The sequence below is a fragment of the Festucalex cinctus genome, chromosome 2 (genome assembly GCF_051991245.1).
Source record: "Festucalex cinctus isolate MCC-2025b chromosome 2, RoL_Fcin_1.0, whole genome shotgun sequence".
NCBI lineage: Eukaryota > Metazoa > Chordata > Actinopteri > Syngnathiformes > Syngnathidae > Festucalex > Festucalex cinctus.
In genome coordinates, this window is record NC_135412.1 from 17,930,551 (window position 1) to 17,952,806 (window position 22,256).

Genomic DNA, 22,256 nt, shown 5'->3' on the forward strand with positions numbered 1-22,256 from the left:
GCACATTGTGGGTTTCAGTCCCTCCAGCAAGGTTAACAACCACTGTACTACTGCATTAATTCGTGATTGGCCCATAGAGAATCCAAGTTGGAGAGGAAACAAACGACGCGCTGACTGATCACGATGAGGACGCAGATTTCAGGACAGACGATCTCTACTGTTCTTGCTCTTGGTTTTTGTCAAAAATATTTCCTAAAAATAAAATCAGATTATAGTCCAGAGTGATAGTATACAGATATAGTTTTTCTTCATGAGATGCATTTTTTTTTATTGGTATGATTTAATAATAATGATGGAATTTTTCTTCTCATACTATTTTCTACAAAGCTTGTAACAGATATTTTAGTAAAATTTTGGAAATAATGTAAAAGTCATTATTATTATTATTTTTTAATATTAAAATTAAAATATAAAATAAAATTGTATAAAATATATTAAATATTAATTACAATATTATTATAATTAAATATTAAATTATAATATATTATAATATGATTTATATTATATATATATATATATATATATATATATATATATATATATATATATATATATATATATATATATTATAATATTCTAATATAATTAAATATTAAATATAAAATTAAAATATTAAAATATTTTAAATATTTAAAAAAATTATTATAAATATTATAAAATAAAAAATATTAAAAAAATAATAATAATCCCGTCCTGTCCCAGTCCTGGCCAATAGTAAAAAAACTAAATCCTGTCTTGCTCCCGGTGAAAACATTTTGGAGGTAATTAACATAAAAAAAATTAAAAAAAAAAGTCAGAGTGTTTTTTTTCTCCTACTGGATAATCCTGCTCCCGTGAACTTTTTATCGTGTCTCATCGTGATTAAAGGTAAAGTTGACATCCATCCCTTGGGAATCCCACAGGATTACTTTCAATTTCTCTAAAAGTGGAAAAACTATCTCAAACCCATTTTTAGTCCATCTTTACACCAGTGGCTCCAAGTAGTGATGGGAAAATGAAGCTTCATGATGCTTCATGAAATTTCTTTAGTCATCTATCTTTTGGTCTAAAGATAAAGGCTAGGTGGAAATGGACGAAACTTCCGATGCATCTTTAAACCAAGAGTGTCATCTAGAGGAACCAAAAATATCACAAGTGCTTCATGAAGCTTCATTTGTCCATCACTACTTCTAAATTTGGCTGCACATGTCAGCAGAGGTTTATAGGCCACCACAGGAAGTCAATAGAATTGTGGTGACGGAGTATTGTTTTTTTTCACACTTTAAATAATTTCAATTAATCTCTAAAGTCAACGTTTGAAGTTTGACAGCCCTAATTTATACTATATAAAGCTCACCTATTGTCGCAATACTATTGACTTAGAAAACCCGCACGCTGTATAACAGTTCAGTCGCGTTCTGCCGTTTGCAGATTTTCTTTGAGTAAAAGGCTCGCTGTAAACTCAGAGAAGAAAATCTTTGGCAGAATTTTTTGTGAATTTAACACGACCAGTGACGTCACAAAACTCATCTGGTCGAAAGGGCACCTGCCCCTCTGTCCCCACTTCCTCTTTTGATTAGGGGTCAAGGGTTAAAGAGGTCTGCAGCCACCAAGGACCAATTACAGGCCACCTTTCGCCACTCCAGACCTCCAGATGTGTGACGGAGAGAAAATGAGAGCACCCAACCCCCCCCCAGACGGCCACTGTGGCCCATTGTTTGTGCTCGCTTTGTCCTGACCAACAAAGCCTTTCCATCTGCACTGTGTGACGTGGTCCAGCTCGGGTTGCCATGGTGACGAAGGACAAGCGTCTGCTAATGCCGCACCGCAACTCGTAAATGGACATTTTTAAAGCATCTTTTCGTTTCAAACGCTTCTGAGGTGAGAAGAGCAAATGATGCAGTTCAAGCAATGTCCTGCAGGTGGTGGTGTTGCTCAGGGCGTTGAGCCACAGCACAGCATGGCTGATTGAATGATTTTTTGAAGTTGTGCTTTCTCCGTATTTGGGAGGTAAATCCAAAGATTAAAAAAAAATGTTTGGAAAGGAATGAAAAGTTGCTGCCCAGGACTTCAAGTACTTAACACGGAAATTCATTAAATGGTAACAAGACCGGCTTTGCATAGACATTTTTTAAATTGATTTTATACAAAAAAAGGGGACTGATTTTTCTCATCACATGATTGGCATGAATGCACATGTGAGGTGAACGACTGCTGGCTTGGAATTTTATTTTGCGTCCTCTCGACTCTCTCAGTTCTCAACATCCAAAATGCTACGGTTACTCATTTCCACTTTCATCTCTTCGGAAAGCCTCCACAGGGGAACTTGATCGCCGTCGTGCGACACGCTCGCGCTCGCAGAGCCCACCTGGCAGCACACCTTGATGTGCGTGGCCAGGTTCTTCTGGGTGCTGAAGGACTTTGCGCACGCCGGGCAGACGTGGCCACGCTCTTTGGAGTGCACCGAGGACAGGTGCCTGTGCAGGTCCGTGCGGTCCCTGAAGTGCTTCCGACAGTACGCGCACTGCATCAGCTTTTTCTTAAAATGGATGGTCTTCTCGTGGCGGTCCGCGTTGGACTTGAGGGTGAAGCTGGCCGGGCACTGCGAACAGAGGTAGCGCGCCGGGGTGGGCTCGGCCACGGCGGGGCGATACAGAGACTGGGGGTAGTGGAGGAACTGCGAATGGCCGGGCCGGCTGAACGGACCGGGCATGCTCGGCCAGTCCAGGGACATGGCCATCAGGGACAAGGTGTGGCGGTACTCGTGCTCCCTGAGATACTCCAGACTGCTGAACAGCCGCTTGCACAGGGAGCAAGCAAACCCCTGCGAGGTCCAGGCGCCGCTTTCTGGCACGACCCCCGATCTAGTCTCTTTGGACATCGCCGCCAGGCTCTCCATCTCGCTGGAAGCCGTGAAAACCGACGCAGGCAACGTCAGAGAAGCGGCGCAAGTCGCTTTGGCCATCTGATGCCGCTCGATAGGAGACTGGTCGACGTCCAAGCCTTGACAACACAGACAACCATCATCATCATCATCATCATCATCATTCAAAGAACTGTAAATGAGTCACGAATTCGGTGCTCATGAATTGACTGCTCAAGGCCTCACGCGTTACCTGTGTTTTTTTCCTTCAGCTCGTCTTTGTCCTTTTCAGCATCCTGCAAGCACAGAACATTACGTTATTGCACACAAGTGGCGAGAGCGTGTATGAGAGGTTGTCGTGCGTGTTGGAGGCAGGCAGGTGACAAATGGTAAATGGTACTTCATTTGTATAGCGCTTTTCCACCTTCACCTACTGATGACGCAGCATCAGGAGCAACTGGGGGTTCGGGATCTTGCTCAACGATACTTCGATGTATCATAATGGCATGGGATCGAACCCACAGCCTCTGCGTTGGGAGACGACCACCATACTGCTGAACCAAAGTTGTGAAAACAAGGCTACCAGACTACCAGACAAACTTACTCCCTCGGGACTTCTGCGAGACTGTCACTCACTTAAAACACTGTCAAGATTACACGACATAATATGATGCAACTGTATTATTAACACAAAACACATTGTGAGTAGGGCCACAGTCTCATTTTGCACGTCGGTCGCATTGCGGCAATGATGAGAAATTGAATTAAGGTGCGAGGGAGCGTTATGACATGCAGCTGATTGGATGTTTCGAATTCCGTTAGGGATGTAACGATAACCAAACATCACAATACGATAACTGTCACAATATTATGGGGAGGTTGGCGATAAAAAAAAAAAAAAAAAAAAAAAAAAAAAAAAAAAAAAAAATCACAATACTATATAAAAATTCATATTGTTAAACAAAAAAAAAAAACCCTAACAAAACTATTTATTTATTCAATCGCGTACTTCTGTTATTAATTTATTGATGTAAACTTTACTTGTATACCCCCTTAAAATGTTTGTTTTGTAATTGTTTTACTTATCTTATTCGTTACTGCATTACCGATTTCTGTTAGTATACAGCAATGCTTGTCTTAAAGTTGAGTTCAGAATTCTATATAAAAATTCATATTGTTAAAAAAAAAAAACTCACAGTACTGGATACAATGTCATGATATTGTTTAAAAAAAAAAAAAAACTCATGCTGGAAAAAAAAGCACAATATTGTGTGACAAAGAAGTAGGCTTGGCCATGTTATGTCACATGTCATTGTCATGTGCTCCTATTGGCTGAGCGGTGCAACGTATCTTCATGGTCTGTAGTTGACAATGCTGTGTTTGGTTGAAGTGGACCAAAAGTAATGTTTTTTGATGGAAAATATTTGCTGGTATGACAGATTTATGGGAGGGATAAGTTGATAAGAGCCGCAGTTGCCAAAACATACCTAATAAAAATTAAACTTCACTAATAAATTAACCACCAGAGGGAGCTAGAACTGCAGAAATGGAGTACCATCTTGTCTTTTCAACAGAAGTGCTGCTTTAAGATGTTTTACTGGATTTTTGACTGAGTTTGCAAGGCTTACAGAATATTGTGTTCTATTACTATAAAAACATGGAATCTACCAAAAGAAAGATTAGAGTCTCTTTTTTCATCAGGAAAAAAGGTATATTTGTATGTTTCCGTTTTGCAACAATTAGCATTAGACTATAGCTAAGTTTCATCAATATTCACATTCCTGGTGAAAACACCGACAAAAAGAGCTTGTTGCAACATGGCCCTGGCTGATCTCTTATACTCCGCTGCCACCTGCTGGCCGTTTATTTTATTTTAATTACCATTGCTTCAAGCCACCTCTTCATGTCAGAAACTGCATAAAAGTGTTCTGAATGCTCAAAAAATGTGTGAAAAACGTGTTTTGGGTAGTGAAGGACAAAGTATTAAAAAAAACAAACATATTTACACGTTTTTGGGTTTGAATGAGTTAATTATTGTGACGTGACTGAGGCCGTTATCGTTACATCCCAATTTCTCGTACCTTCTGACATTACAGAGCTGGACTGGCAGCTCTGCGCTCCCAAACCAGAGGCTGGGGTTCGATTCCCAATTTGGGTGAACGCCGCAAGACGAAAAACTAAAAATGCTCCTGCATGTAGGAGGTTTGTCCGCATGCCCAATTTGGTTTCTGATGCCAAATGGTTGAGTGTGGATGATGTCAAACTACAAGGGGTGTTTTTGTTGATATGTTGGAAAACCATTCCATACAACAAATTGTGACAACGAGGCTAAAATCTTGTCGTCTGATCCAGACATAACACAAGATATGGATGAAGAAAATGTCTTGTTGGAGACGCAAACGGTAACTGCCCCTTCTGCCAGACTCTCTCCTGACTTCATCCCTTTTCCATCTACCTTTGTCCATTCCTTCTTGGCCCCTGACATTCTTCCCTCTGTCCTAAGGAAAGCGGAACGAGCACTTGGCTACACAGATGGCTTGTCGGCCGCTTATTGAGAGGCAAGTCCTCACCAAGGCTTACTTACCCACACGCACAGATTGGCACGAAAAACGCGCTCGGCCACAGAGACGCGCTCACACGCGCCCACGCAAACACACACTGAAAAGAACAAACCATTTCCTGCACTGCAAGAGCAAACCTCTCATCGTCTTCTAGTATCGATTCCACCTCGGCCGCTATCTGCCATCTTAAAACACACGCTGGCCGTCAATGTGTCCACATGTCATCTCCAAAGTAACAACTAGAAGCGACTTTAGCGCTGAGCAGCAAACCTCACTTTGCGCCAATGATGTTGTGGAAGAAACGAGACATGAGTAAACAGAAACTCTGGAACGGAAAATTGTGTATTTCAAGCAGGAAATGTGCCAAATTCCACACAAAATGAAACACCGTGAGGAGGCTGAGTGATGATAACCCCAATGACCTCCACTCAGTCCCATTAACTAAGCTTCCAGACATGGCTGTCCACTTTATAGTAGGGATGCAACGATAACAACAATATCGTGATTTTGCGATATTAAAACTGCCACAACATATCATTGTTGTCATGTCACGATATTAAAAGTGTTATGGTTTGGGTTGGGCTTGGGTTGATTTTTTTACTTTTGTCATGGCTTAGGTTTAATTTTGATTTAGGTTGATTTTTGTCATGTTTCTTTAAGTTCAGTCCTGATCCGTGTTTTGCGTTGTTGTCCTTGTGTGCCCCCCCAGTCTTGTCAAGCATTGCCATGTCCACCTATGCTTGCCTGCCCTTTCTCATGTGTCAACCAATCAGCATCCTCTGACACTTGTGTCTTACCCAGCTTTGTCTAATTGTCAATTAGTGTATGTGTGTATTTAGTATCTTGTCTCCCCTCGGTCTGCGTTGATTCATTGTTGTTTTCACTCAGTTATGCTCCGTTTTTGCGTTTTTTTTTTTTAGTATGAGCTAAATTTTTTTTAACAATATTATTTATTTAATATAATACAATATTTTTTTTTACATTTTTTTTTTACAATTTTTAACAATATATTTACACAATAATTTTTAACAATATTATTTATACAATTTTTTAGCAATGTATTTATACAATATTTTATACAATATAATTTAAACAAAAGTGACCTTTTTTTGTACCGCCGACCTCCCCGCAACATTGTGATAATATCGTATTGTGATGTTTGCATATCGTTACATCCCTACTTCGTACCTTCCATCAGCACTCAGCACCCTCAGGGAGTTTTTGCAAGAAACTCCGCAAGCCGGAGAACAGCCTCCACCTCTGGAGTGCGGCCAGGCTCCTTGTGCTTACCTGAGGCAGGGCGGAGGACGCCGGGCCCTCGGGGGCCTCTTCCACTTCCATCTCCAAGGTGTCCGCGCGCAGCCGGGGCGCCCCTGCCCGCAAACCGGGGGCCTCCAGGGACCGAGGCTCAGCGGGGAGCGGGGGAGTGGGCGGAGTGGAGGGGCGGTATGACGACGACGATGATGATGATGATGATGATGACGGCGGTAACGGTGTTGGTAGAAGATGAGGAGGAGGAAGAAGAGTAGGAGGAGGAGAGGAGCCATCGCCCTGTTTGTTATGAATTGTGGCCCCTGTGGCCCCTGGCCGGAGCGTGCTGCAGTAGTTGTTGGAGCGGAGCCCTGAGGAGCACAGGAAACGAGTCTCACCCACCCACTCACGTACAACGGCGCACTCTGCTAGCAGCTGGCCACCACAACATAACGGGAGAGAGTGGGCAGGAGGGAGGGGGGGGGGGGGTGTTGGGGGGGCACACAGTGGCTGCCAGTGCTGCACTATCAAACACCATGGAGAGGGGGAGGAAGAAAAACTCTGAAGTTTCACTTTCCGCCAGCCGAGGGGAAAGGGTTAGGGCGCTTCTCTTCTCTCTCTTTTCCATTTGCTCCTCTGCTCTCCTTCTCCTTCCACCCACATGCATGCACACAGGATGCCGTGTGTGCGTGTGAGTGAGTGAGTAAAATGCATATAAGGAGAGGGACTTGAGGTTCCTGTGCAGCGTGGAGGGAGATTGTTTTTGGAGAGGTGCCATCTTGCAGCTCAATCGAAGACTTTTCTGTACACGCGAGGGCAAAAGGACATCGACACCAGGGAGGATGTTTACCAGCAACAAGTTCCGACACAAAGAATTTAAAAAACTACAAAATAGTCTTACAGGCCTCCCACTAACTATTCCCGCATTGATATTTTACGCTCACTCTTGCAGGTAGCGAGTGTGCGAGAGTATTGTGCCAGCAGAGTTATGTGGTGGGTTGAAGCATTTATCGCCGTCCTCCACACAATGGACACAATCTCACAACGCTGAGGCTTGACCGTGGACGGATTCCTGGAATGTTGAACTGCCGCACCCGACACTCCCACTTAGTGAGAACACACACGCGCACACACGCCAGTAATGCTCCACTCCCGTTCTCCTTCCCACCTCTGGCGACATCAGGAGGGGCCAAATAGCGAGGGAGGAGGTCGCAGCCCTGTGCAACATGAAATACACTCACTCACTCACTCACTGAACTACTCATTCATGTGTCGGCCTTCTGCAAAGGCACTTTAAATATCCCTCAAAACGGATCAATATCATTATTGTGAAGCTTGTATTGGATCTTATTGGAATTGTCCATTAGCTGCATATTGTTCATACCATTTATAATTTAGGGATGTTCAATACCACTTTTTTTTCCAGACTCACTGTAAACTTGAACATTCCAAATAATCAAATACATTAAGTATACGATACTTTTTTTTCCCTTCTTTTTTTCCCCCCTTACAAAAATAAAAATTACTAATAACTTTTTTTAAGTTGGTGTAACTTTGTATAATTTTATGACTGATTTGTACTAATATTGTTTGATTAAATTGAAGTATACTAATTTTTGGGTATGGATAACTTAAAAATCTTTAATTCACTATAACTTAATAAAATGTAGTTTTGTGATACAATCTTGTTTTCAAAACTAACATTTAGTAACTGAGAATAACTGATTTGCTGTAGCAGAAAGCTTCGAAGTAAATAAAAAAAAAATGAAGTTGGGTGTCAAATCATTCAAGTTGTGGAAAATTTTAATTTTTCAGTTAATCCTCAAAAAAAAAAGTGAGGCAAACGATTACCTCACCTGTTTTGGGTTCTGCTAACTTATTCGGGTTAACAGTGCAATACAAGTTTTTTTTTTAATTATTATTATTATTTGTATTACTTGTGTACAATATTTAATAAACACCATGGTAAAATGAAAAAAGTAAAAAAAAAATTTTAACTAGCGTTGCATTTTGCCTGAGCAGGTGAGCCAAGCCATTGGAGGCAAAAGTCAAGCACGCAAAATTGGCTGTTACTAGATGACATCACTTCTATGTGACACACTTTCAAACGTCATTATTCCAGTTAGACAAATATACTTAAAATCACATATAAAATCATGCCCAATGGCTCATGCATTAAATTAATTACCAAAGACTAAGGACATTTTTGCTCTAATTATAGTTACAGTAGTTTTGTAAACTTAAAATGTAGTTTCAGTTAGTTTTTGTTTTTTACAAAGCGTTGACGTTTTTATTTTATTATGTTAACAAGATTTTTTGAATTTTAGTTTTAGTTTTTTTCATTAAAATAACCTTGTAAGTTGATGCTATATATGAAAGCCTTTCCCGTGCGCAACTGAGTAAACGGTAAGTGTATGAGGGATCACAAACACAATTGAGATACTGAGGGGAAATTTCAAGGCCTTGTGCGAACGTCCAGAGGTCACCTTTCTTTACCTCCTTCCTGCCCGTGATCAATACTTTCCCAGGATCTTAAACAGACACACTTTGATGCTCCGCCACACTAAAGCGTAGACGGACGGGGGAAGAGACACGAGTGAGCCAAATAAGGAGGAAGTGAAGGATGCGGCCAGAAGGGGCGGGAACATGGGCGAGAGTGAGGGATGCGTGTTAAGGAGGGGTGAAGGAGAAGTGGATGGATGGAGGGATGGTGACAAAAGGGATAGGAAGTGAGGGTGAAGGAGAAGCACGGTGGGTGGAAACAAGAGCACGGGCAGCGTGTGAAAGTGAATGTCTTGTCCAACTCGTCATCTTCGGTGTCGTTTATTTGATGTCACCATAAAGACGCAGGGACCAATATTGGGAGGGAGGGGCTTAATGACCCAATCGTGCAGGCATACCTCGACTTTAAGTTAAGGTGCTCGACTGGATCGAGATTGAAAAATATTTAATGCGAAATTGATGATCGACTGTAATGTCATCATTTGCGTGATCAAGCAATGACGTCATTGATCGGATCTACAAAATAAAACATCACAGCAAATTCTGTGCATCTATTGTGTGTATATGAGGCTGAAAGTCCCGCCTCCACGCCCTCGACCATCCAATCACAAATTAATAGCATTCGTGTGACTGGAAAAAAAAGTCTGAAAAACATTTTATTGACATCATATAAAAGAAGTAGCTCCAGTATGTGAGTTATTTATTTAATTTTAACATTTGTTTATTCCAAAATAGCTTTCGACGCAAGTTACGTGAACGTCCAGCCACTTACATTCAGCCAATCACAGCAGGCGTGTTGTTTGAACGAACGGAAATTCAGTTGGACTTTGCTTAACGAGGATATGAGATAAAGTGTGAACGATATGACCAATACGAGCCAAAAAGGAGCTAGCAGCAGGAGAATGTGGAGCCAGGAAGTTGGCAAAGCTGCTAAATAAGTGTATGGCTTGTTTACAGCTTTTGAACCAAGATAGAAATCATATTCAAGAAATCATATTCAGCATTATTTTTAGCACAAGCCGAACTCAAATCTGTAATCAAGTATCATTTTTTTTTTCCAAACTCGCTGATAGCTGATTGAACCCCAAAATCCTGATCACAAAAGCCCATTTTTTAAATACAGTGATACCTCGGCTCACGAACTTAATTGGTTCCCAGAGAATGTGTGTAAGCCGAAAAGTTCTTCTTCCGAACATTTATTTCCCATAAGAAACCATTAAAATGAGAATAATCCGTTCCCAGGTCCCTATAAAACATAATTTTCTACTAAATAAGCCTTAAAACTACACAAAAATATACCTTATTTTATGTATAATAAATGTGCTATTGTATTGTAATTAAAGAAATAAATTGTACTGTATAATAAAGTCGTTTTATTTTACTTTGTGATGGTAGTTCTTAAGGATAGTGTTTATGGAACGGTTGTCGCTCATTCGCACTTTCGTGCTCACCGGAGCGGAGGAGGCGTGTCCCTTGGTGAACAAGGAAGTGGAGCACTTTAGCGAGTCAACAAAAAGTGAGCACCGCCAACTACTTTCACCTCTTTCCTGGGACTAAACAGCCGTGGCACGATTTTCTCCTTTTTTGAGGTACGTGATGGCACTTTCGCTTTTTTTAGTGGCGCGAACTCCACTGACTACAATGCAAACGCGCCGCCGAATCGCCGTCCCTCGCTGGTAAGCATTAGGCTTAACACTAGCCTGTGGTGGGGTCTTTTTCGGTCCCATAATAGCAAAAGTACACTCAAAATGTCTATCAAACACAAACCGCGTCCGCACTAAAAGAAAGGGGGTGACGAACTGGGACGCCGTGAGCGTGCGTCAGTTTCTTGTGGCCGCCACCGTGGTGCTGTTCGACCGCGTGGTTTGGTTCGTCCGCCGAAAAGTAGTTCGTCAGCAGAGACTAAATTCTCGCGAATTTAATGTTCGTGAGGCGAAAAGTTCGTGAGCTAAAGCGTTCGTCAGCCGAGGTATCACTGTATACAGTAAAAAAAAAAAAAATCATAAAAATAAAATTCTTCGTTTTATGATCAGATTAGTGATCAGTTCTTGTTTTTTGAAAATTCACTGTTGGCCCCAAAAAATTCTGTTTGTGTATATCCTAAAAATAACTGACCAAGGTTTCTTCAACCAAAAATATCTACATGGACAGACATCTCTTTGAAACAAACTTCTGTCAGCCTGCTTTCTTTCATGCGCAAAGCAACTGTTTAACATTCTCACAATTCTTCAACTCTCTGATTCATATACAGCCAAGGCTGCGTTTATGTATGAGAGCGAGTCCGCGAGCATCTCGATCCTTCTCAAGCCAACAGCAACATCTCAATCTCGCACACTTCACACACGCACGCGCACGTGTTTCGCTCTATCCAGTCTTTCATTTTGTAGGTGAGCGGGGCACGACCGGGCCCAGAGTTGTTCCGCTTTCTCCGTGGCGCTCAGAGGCAGGCACAGCTCAGGACAAAAGATCCAATTACTGGCCAGTAAAAGCAAAGAAACACAAACACACCACATGCATCATTTTCCCACACTTGCACAAAATGGAGAGTAAGAAAAAAACTGCTTAATGAGGATGCTTCATTGTCAGTTATTGAAATTATTGATGAGGTTATTGATGAGCTTCTATTGTACTGATATGCGGCACCACTTAGCAGAACATTAAAGTGTAAGCAAATGTGTTAAGAAGAAAACAAATGCGGAATTACAGTTGGAGCAACAAATTATCAATTTTTCCGCTCATCATTTTGAGACACTTAACAAGCAGTTATTGGAGTGATAAACGTGAAAACCGGCTCCAGTGATGCGCCGAAAGGAACTTTCACAAATAAGCAAACACATCTTCCCAAGCGATCCCGGCAAAATGTTCTCGCGCTGAGTCACCGCTGACGAGTCACCATTGACAGCCACATGCAGTCGAGTGGCTGCACACACGCACACACACGCAGGCAGTACATGTACAGTAGGTGCATGCCTTGAGAACCATCCGTTGACAAGGGAAAGAGGACGCTGACGTTTGTCTGCTGATCTTTCCAGTCACCCGACGACCAACTTGTAAAGCAGTCGGATGAAGAGAATTCATGTGCGTCATTTTGCAAGTCCATTTTGTCAAGGTTCGAAATGATGATTCGCAACTCTTCACCGAGTTATTGTGATCAATCGCCGTCAGATGCAAGTTGAATAAAGCAACAAAAGGTGATTCAATCAGGCCCCCGTGTGACAAGATGGCGCATTGTTGACACTATTGCCAAAATAACAACTATATTCAGGAATACAGTTTAGCCCTTGTTGTGATCATGTGACCAACACGACTGATGGAAACTCAATTACTTGAATTTTCTTGAATCCGTCGGTTGCTTTCCAAGTGGAGCTGTTAACCATCACTTCTGTCAGCAAAACTATCTGGCATGTCAAAACATAACAGCATCCATACAAAAGTCATATGACTGGAATAGAACCATCAAAAGTACTGTTTTTGTACTCTTGACATTTGACTCTGTTCTTGGGAACATACAAGAAACTTTTGGGTTTATTCTGGTGCCCAATAATGCTTTGGGTTAGTGAAGTGAGAGCAGAAATTGACACATATAGCATCCCAGCAGCATTATTAAAACTGAGAACAACTTCTTGGCGATCATTAACACTGAGGGCTACCAGTTTGATATCAGTTTGAAATTTGCTCAAATGACCGTTTGTTATATGTTGCTATTAATAACACTGGCAAAGAAAACGAGATGCAAAGATATTGTATTGGTTTCTGGGTAATTTGGGGCTGCTGAATCCAAAAATGACTTCTTTTTTTTTTAAATACCTGTAGTTTTTGAGATATTGATATATTTGAGAATGACTTGATTGATAATTAATGCAGTTTGTCAGTTTACAAAATGCACTTACTAAAAGTAGTGTTTATGCTTTGATGTCACCTGTTTTTGCTAATATTGCCCAAGTTTCCCAATCTGATGATTTTCACGTGGAACATGATTTGCATATAGAGTCTTTGATGATACCGCGTTAAAAATGAAAGAATGCTGTATTGGACATGCTTGGAAAGACAGAAATAGCCTCATCAAAATTGGAGAACATAGAGAATAAAATACCAACGTCATACATAACTTGAATATTAGAACGTTCTTAAAAAATAATAATAATAATACAGCCAATTTGAGAAATATTGTGCTATTTTTTTGATTTAGCGACATCAAAATATCCAAAAAATTATTAACCTTTCTTGGCACCAATGGTCTGTTGACCTGTGCAAATAATAACAATAAAGATTTCTCACAATAATGATCAACAATAGCATAACTTATTCACTCACAGCCATTTTCACAGAAGCAACCCACTTTGCGCCTTGGCTGTTTTACTAGATTTTAACTGATTTTGCAAGGCCCACAGAATATTGTGTTCAATTGCTATAAAACATGGAACCTACCAAAAGAAAGATTAGTGTGTCTTCTTTCATCAGGAAAAAAAGTAAATTTGTATCAGTTTCCATTTTGCAGCAATTAGCCTTTAGAATATAGCTACTTCACAAAAAGAGTTTATTGCAACATAGTCCTGCCTGATCTCTTCTACTCTGCTGCCACCTGCTGGTCGTTTTTATTTTTATTTTTATTTTATTTTAAATAACTACCATTGCTTTAAGCCACCTCTTCATACCAGAAGCTGCACCAAAGCCTTCTGTAGGCTATTGCAGGAAAATAAATAAATAAATAAATAAATACATACATACATACATACATACATAAATAAGTATGATTTTGGGAGTGAAGGACAAAGTATTAAAAAACGTATTTACACGTTTTTGGGTTTGAATGAGTTAAAAGGAAGGAAACATCAATATCAATATACATGACAACACTATTTCTATAAACTACTTTATCCACATTCCTAGGAAATCACAATGTGCCATTACTGAGCTATTTTTACAACAGCCCTGCAGGCTACTCAAGTTTGTGACCCTTGGCCTCGGGTGTGTGCGTATGAGTAAATAAGGACTTACACGTCAAGGAGTGTCCTCCTTTGGGAAGGTACTCATAGAGCAAGGGGTTATCATCTCCCATCATCTCAGCCCGCAGTGACAGCAGGCTGTTCTTACTCATCAGCGCCGCCTTCAGGTTGGCTACCGACGACAGCATCCCAACGCCGCCTCTGCCTCCGCCGCCTCCGCCACCTCCCGCCTCCTCCGATTCGTTGGGACCCAGGAAGCCCGGCTCGGCTGCCAGAGCCTCTTCCTGTTTGAGGAAGAAGTCGAGGCGTTCGCCGCGGCTGTCGGAGCTGTTGGGCTCGGTCACGTCGGCATCTGGAAAGCCGCAAAGACAAGATGATCAAAATTTGATGGCGACAAGAAAAACCGTTTGTGACTAAATGTCTGGCGAACATCTTTGCAACCTTTTGCAAACTTGAACTGAGCCTGATGATAAAACAACATACGTTCGCTTACACTAGCCAGCCTTCGCAGCTTAGTGATACACAGGCTTAATCGTTATAAATAATTTAATATTGCCCCATCATCCATTTCAAAAGGTAATGCACCAAAGGTAGTTGCTAAGTGCCAAAAGAAAGTAGATGAAGAAATGGAAGAAGAAGAAATAGTAGTAGTCATGGCAACTCATGCGTGATTGTGTCTCAAAACAAACGAAGAGACCGCCTCCCCAGCTAGCTTGCTAGTTTAGCATGCTGCATCCACCACAAAAGGATTCACTATTTACAGCAACAAAAAGGTGCAGTAACCAACAAGTATTCCGCCTTTGGTCAGAATGTGACATAGGATTTGTGTTCGAGAAAAACTCTTCCGTACTTATAAGCGGTACTTTTGAATCCAACCGGAACTCATTCGCTGCCATCAACATGATAAGCGATTGCGGATTTAGAGTACAAATCTGAGCCCAACAGTTCTTGGTCTCATTATTATTTTGTAAATTTCATCCCAAAATGCGACCGTTACCCCAGTGCGATTTATTTACTATATATATATATATATATATATATATATATATATATATATATATATATATATATATATATATATATATATATATAAACAACAACCAACCGAAATTCTACTGCATACACAGTAAATTCTGTAGAGTAAATTTGACTATTTAGAGTGGGACCAAATACAATCAGGGTTTTTTTTTTTTTGGTAATATTTACACTTGGAAGAGAGTAGAATAAAGAATAGGAAAAAATAAAAAGTTACTCAAGGGTTGAGGAACGAACTTTCAACAACCTTCAACTTGGGAGACTGTGCCCCTCCTACAGTTTACTTATATCCAAGGAGACGTTTTTGGTCTCTTGGAGGTACGAAGATCTGACACGAGCGATATACTAACACACAGCAGGAGCTGTGTGGGTCGGCGAGTGGATCGGTTGTCACCCAAGCAGAAGGTCGTGAGTTCGTTCCTCAACCCTTGAGTGCCTTTTTTTGTATTCTTTATTTTACTCTCTTCCAAGTGTAATTATTACACTAAAAATATTCTATTTGGTCCTACACTAAATAGAGTCAAATTGACTCTACAGAATTTACTGTGCACATTTGCAATGTGGATTTCCATTTGCTTCATTGTTAAGCTCTACCTGAAATGCTTTCTTGCAATGCGCAAATCAAACAACGGGCAATGTCTCACACAGTGTTGCCTCAACTTTATTCCAGAGATTACAAGCGTGTGTGTAGGCTGGAGATTCCCCCCACTTTGGATTTGTGACTGGCTTGCTGAGTGGATAAAAAGGCTAGCGCTCGTACAACATTGTATTTGAAAAAGCTGTCACAATTTAAGGCCTTCACCTGACAGCGATATCGGCTTGAGAGAGAACACGAGAAACGGCGCATTAAAACAATTCTTTTAAAGCTCTCAGCAGAGCCGTCGTTTCCACGCAGACGAGCGTTATGTCATTCAACTCTCGTGCCTCGTCGCCAGCGGGCGGGCGCTAATGTTAGAAAGTTCAGAAAGCAACTCAAACTGGAAAGCCGAGTGTGGAGAGAAGCTGTCAGCAGTCGTCGGCATGCTGGAGGTTCCACGGGAGCGCTTCAACACAGCTGATGACAAGCCAACTTTCCACATAGACACTTGTGGCCGCACACACCAACACACTCGTGCCATAATTAAGAAACACAACAAACACTAATTCGACAAATCTCTGCTAGTGTTTACATTTTCAAATGATCACTTTACAACACTCCTAGAAAATCACAATGCCCCATTACTGGTGAGCTATTTTTAAAACAGGCCTGCAAACTATCTCGTGGCATCCTTGGGGGCTACCTGGTGACCCCTGGTCTATACTATACAGATGTTCACGTAAAGAACATCTGTCTGTCTTATACTGCCCCCAGGTGGCCAAGGCGGGAAGAACCACAATGGCCTTACAACTGATAGCAAATGTGACAAAAACCGTTTAACTCTTTGACTGCCAAACGTTAGCAACCCCGACAGTGCCAGCCGATTTTGGCATTTTCACTCATCTTTCAAGGCCACCAGAATATTGTGCACTTTTACTACATAAACATGGTGGATACTATGAAAGATTGGATTCCATTCTTTCATTAGGAAAAAAAATATGTTTCTACCTTATTCCGTTCTTTACTAATCACCATTTGAAAATAGGTAATTTGAGTGACATAAGCGAAAATAGAAAAAGGAGAAAACAAGCTTTTTTTGAAGATACATTTTCTGCACAACAGTGACTTTGACACCAATACTTTTTATTTAGTGACGCTCTGTGAATTAATTTTATGTGACAAAGGCTTTGATCATTCACGTCATCCTTGAAAACATTCTATTTCATCAGATTCATCATGTTCCATTGTAATTTCATACACCTTGAGAAGAGATGCAATGCCGCCATCTGCTGGCCATAGTTAGTGGGTGTTTTTCATTTCACAACTTCATTGACCAGGCAGCTCTCCACAAGACATTGCACTGCCCACTGATGGAAAAAAAATGTAGTTGACGTCTATTTCATTCATTCATTAGGATTTTAGCATATGTCATTATAATCAAACAATCAAACAGTTAATTATTTTTACTTCTATTTTCTATCTAGTTTTTAATGTATGTAAGCACAGTATTATACAGTGCTATTATTATTATTATTATTATTATTATTAAAAACACAGACATTTTTGGGGAGAGGTGGGAGGCTGGAACGGATTAACGGCATTTCCATTCATTTCAATGGCAAAAGATGATTTGAGTGTTTTGAGTTTCAAGCATGGTCATGGAACGAATTAAACTTGTATGTGAGGCTTTGATTGTAAAGCGTTTTGGGCACCATATGGTGTAGTTAAAGCGCCATATAAAAAGCTGTCCATTTATCATTTGTATGTCAAGGCACTAACTGTATCTTTTGATGTACGGCTCAACAGAGCTTCTGAAGTCACCTTTAATAAGCGCAGATGCATAAAAACAGAAGTGATGAAGAGCATCAAAGAAAAAAAAATGGGCACAAATCAAGTTTTGAGCCCACTTGAACGACAATGGTGGACTGTTCGGCACGTTTGCGGCGCAGCCTCGACTTGTGCAGAGGAAGTCAAGGTGACAGCGACGGGAGTTTGCCTCCATGTCCGGAATACTGATGGCTCCACAGCCTCTTCACGCAGCGCACTAGGTCAATGTTGACCACTCGCTCACACACACACTTGTCATTTCCATCACCCGTGTCGACTGATGCCCATCGAGCAGTGGGGGTGGGGGGGTTAGGGGGGATTGGTGCACACGTCAGGCAACGGAATATGCAGTTCACAATTTGTGCATAATCGTATTGTACTGCATGTGGCTTTTCATATCTTGTTCTCATCTGATTGTCTAATCAAGATCACCCAAATATTAGAAACTGCTCTGTGAGTGATGTGCCACAGTTCAATTAACATACAGTGGTGCCTCAAGATTAGACTTTAATTGTTCTGTGAACACACTTGTAACTCAAAACACTTGTACAGTATTTCAAGTCATCTTTCCGCATCGCAATGAACAAAAAAGCCATTAAATCCGTTTCAGCCATGCCCAAAACAAAAAAAGTAACTATAATGTGTTTTCAATAAGTAAAATAGGACTCTATAATATGGTATTTTATAAAAACAGAGTAATAATATTACTAATAAATAAATGCAAAGAGTTAAACTGTTTTTGCATTACGACTTAATGCTGCAATCCAATTTGTTGTGCTGCTTTTTCTCAAGTGTCTGACCTGGCCATCAGGGGGCAGTGTAATACAATCATGCAGAAAAAACCCCCCAAAGAAGAATAGCGCTTCTGCTTCTACTACCGTAAGTGACTCAGTACATCCATCCATCCATTTTTTTGACCGCTTGTTCCTCACAAAGGCCGAGGCGGGTACTGGAGCCCATCTCAGCTAGCTTTGAGCAGTAGGCGGGGTACACCCTGGACTGGTTGCAGGCCAATCGCAGTGACTCAGTACAATGACGTAATAATCTTGTTTTGTTTTTTAGTATAAAGATTATATGCATGCATGTCTTATTATATCAGTCTACATCTTGCTTTGAAAACCACTACAATCGATGCTAATTAGTTAGCATTTTAAAGGCTTTTTCATTTTTTGTTGTCTTTAAGGCAAGTATACTTTTCTAAGGAAGCTATCATCCATCCATCCATCCATCCATCCATTTTCTGTACCGCTTATTCCTCACAAGGGTCGCGGGGGGTGCTGGCGCCCATCTCAGCTGGCTCTGGGCAGTAGGCGGGGGACACCCTGGACTGGTTGCCAGCCAATCGCAGGGCACACAGAGACGAACAACCATCCACACTCACAAGCACACCTTGGGACAATTCGGAGCACCCAATCAACCTGCCATGCATGTCTTTGGAATGTGGGAGGAGACCGGAGTGCCTGGAGAAGAGGAAGCTATCAGTTTTATTATTAAAAAAAAAAAAAAAAATACAATGGACATATTCAAGGTTCGACACCTGCATTTTCACCAATTTCAGATTTTTTTTTCCAATTAATCAATTATTTAAAATATTTTTCAATATTTTCGGGGGTCTGTTTTATGTGGGCTCCCCACTCCTCAAGTTCCCCTCCATTTTTTGTGGAAATGCTAAATATTAATCAGTGATTTTTTATTTTTTTATTTTTTATTTTGGGGGTTTAAAATAAAATATTTACTTATCCCCCCCAGGCCCAATTGAATAGATGTCATTTATACACGGATTTTCGTTCGCCTGGTCCTTATTCTGTTCAGTTAGATACTAAACTTCAAGTGTAAATGTCAATAAACAATTGTTCAGTATTGAGTTGAGGTCACTGCTACCATTACAGCGCTCATATCTCATTTTTGCTCCCAAGTCCATTAAAAAAAAAAAAAAATAATCCCCCAAACATATCTTGAAAAACTCCCGTCCTACCATCAATACCTCAAGGCACTACTACTTTGTTAAATTAATCCCATTAACTTTTTAAGTTTGATTGTTTTGCTGCAGCTGTTTTGCATGGGTACTTTTTTTTTTTTTGTGTGCCCCTTGCATGCAGTGACGGAAAAGAGAAACTCAAGTTACATGAATGATGCTCGAAAGGAGCCTTGGATAGGAGGAGTGAAGGAGGAGGTTGGGAAAAAAATGGCAAGGGAGTGTAAAAACGAGCGGGGGTGTTGAACTGTGGAGGAAGGAGACAAGATACATATAAAATGCGCACACGCACACACACACACAAAGTTAATTAAGAAGGAGGTGTAGGGGTTGGTGCAGGGGGCATGAGGTGCAGGAATTCATTAGAGCTCTGCCCCCTCCTTCAGTGGGCAGCCCGGCAGCCGCAGGAGTCAATCAATAACATGGATCTGCTTTTGGCCAACAACAACACACACACACACACACACACACGCGTACGCACACGCAGGATGGCAAACAAATGGAAGGAGGGGACGCGAGTGAAAGAGAGAAAAGAGGATGACCTCTGACCCTCACCTTGCGCTACTCATCTTTTCAGGGGACGAGTGCGTGACCCTTGACCACTTTTCCCAGCACGGCTCGGACACGTTCGACCAAACGCATGCGGCCTCCTCCTCGACAAACAGCGACAATACTTCATTCGCACGACCAACAAGCAGCAAGGCGACGCAACTTTATTTATATGCGTGCACAAGGTAACGAAATGCGCTTCACTCAAGCAAAAGCACAACAAGAGATGATGACATTGGCTTTAAAAGTCTGTAGATTGAAATTGATTTAAAAAAAACTGTCTCATCCTTTCTGTAAAAAAAATAAAATAAAATAAAAAAAAAAAATAAATAAAAAAAGACCTTAATCAAAGGAATGGAAGAAAAACTTTTGTTTTTTTGGTTTTTTAACCTGGACTTAATGAAAGCATTTAGACTTGGGGTTGACTTCACTTCCATGGGCAACATATACCATTTTGCATGCAGCATAACAGTAAATGTGCTTCACCATGTTTGCATTGGAAGCTGGGCTCCAGTAATTGACCCAAGTTTGGATACTACAGAGCCTTACTAGGTTTTTCTATTAGGGATGTACGATAGCACTTCTTTTTTTCAGTACGAGTACTCAATCCTTCTGTAGTCACTAATACTGATACTAAGTACCGATACCACAAGTACTTGAAAAAAAATATCCAAAAAGACCCCAATGATAGATAATTTTAAAGACCTACACATCCCAGTTTAGAATTTTCTTTAAAGGGATTACATCACGGTATTTTAAGCCCTAACAGTTAACTGCAGGCATATAATGATTAAATCTTACCTTTTTTGACACCATGGCTATGTAATTTTTAATGAAATATTAGGTGTTTTGCTGGTTAGTTTTCTAACGCGGAAGTAAAATATCCGGCTCAGTAAAACCCCGCCTCTCCCCGTGTGATTGCCACGCCCGCGGCAAGCCAAGTATTGTACAGTCTGCTGCTGTAGCTCTAAGTTTGAGCACTCTGAATACGCCACACAACTTGACGCAAGCCAATTCTTCAACGATCCATATTTGAAACAAAATGGCTCCTTGCCGCAAGAAATCGTGGAGGAGGAGGGGAAACCTGGGCTAGTTCCGAACCAGGGACTTGCTGCTTACAGAGCGAGCACACTAACTACTATACTATTTGTTCAGTTCGGTTAAACAGTAAACAGTGCAAAAGTTTTCTTGTAGTTTACACAAGTGTCAGGCAGAACCTTTCTGGGATTTTAAGACAGCCAATTGTCATTGCACTTTGGCATTGCAAATATGAAGGATAATAATAGGATAATTGTTTCCTTTGAATTCATTTGGACAGAATGTTTACTGATAAAGGCTAATTTTGTCACTATCCCATGGAGGTTTCAGAGAAAGTGGGTGTGCGTTTAGTTCGCAGAGGCGGGGTGGGGGGTGGGGGGGGGGGAGTCGCACCTTATGATGTCAAATGGTGCAAACAGATCGTTTTCTCAGGTTGGGAGGTGCTGCTGCTTGGAGAGCAGAATGACCTAGAATTTCTCAATGAGGGACAAATGGAGGATAACACCACTTCGGTCATATGTTTGGCGAGAAATTAGCATTTTAACACAGCTAAAATCCCCAAAAAGTTCATTTTTCATGTTGCTGTCACTTTAAAATTGCATGAATATATTGGTAATTTTCTATTCTTCTAATTCTTCTACTTTCTGATTGCTAAAAAGCCACAGGAGGTCACGAGTACCAATACCTTTGAAATAAGGCCGGGTATCGGTACTTGCGTCGTTTTTAACCTTAACTGAGTGAGGATTTTACTTCTGGCAACTTCATTCTATTTGTGTGCAGGATAACAGCTAAATGCTGCTTCACCATGTTTGCTTTGCAGCCAGGGCTCCAGTGATTGACCCACATTTGTAGACCTCAGAGGCCAAGAGAGGGGTTTATATTCAATTAGCATTTCTTGAATGCATTCAACCATTCAGTGAGTTACGGACCTGTCGTAGCAAAATTTCAAAATCAATTCTACAGTGAGTGCATTTGCGTCCCCTTTCCCAAATCTGCGAAATGGCTCACTACGTTAGCCACGAGGGGCTCGCCCGCTAACCTGCTTTTTGAGGATTTACCCACATTACTGCGACTAAGCGCCAGATATTAGAAATTAGTATTCAGCTGACCACAAACAAAATAATGGCAATACACGGTGTAATCCTCCTTGACT

General features: G+C 41.0%; 1 protein-coding gene across 4 annotated transcripts in view; it reads right to left on the minus strand.

Moving 5' to 3' along the window:
- Nucleotides 1-22,256, minus strand: part of zbtb46 (zinc finger and BTB domain containing 46) — a 91,339-nt gene that overhangs the window by 4,858 nt on the left and 64,225 nt on the right. For 3 of the 4 annotated variants that reach the window (XM_077513454.1, XM_077513453.1, XM_077513455.1), the window contains exons 4-7: nucleotides 14,155-14,454; nucleotides 6,694-7,025; nucleotides 3,096-3,138; nucleotides 694-2,982 (exon numbers count right to left, since the gene is read on the minus strand). In XM_077513454.1, coding sequence (XP_077369580.1) covers nucleotides 2,231-2,982; nucleotides 3,096-3,138; nucleotides 6,694-7,025; nucleotides 14,155-14,454 — 1,427 coding nt within the window. In that variant the 3' untranslated portion in view covers nucleotides 694-2,230. Of the gene's footprint in view, nucleotides 1-693; nucleotides 2,983-3,095; nucleotides 3,139-6,693; nucleotides 7,026-14,154; nucleotides 14,455-22,256 lie in introns of those variants that run through there. The other variant, XM_077513456.1, reaches the window with a different exon arrangement.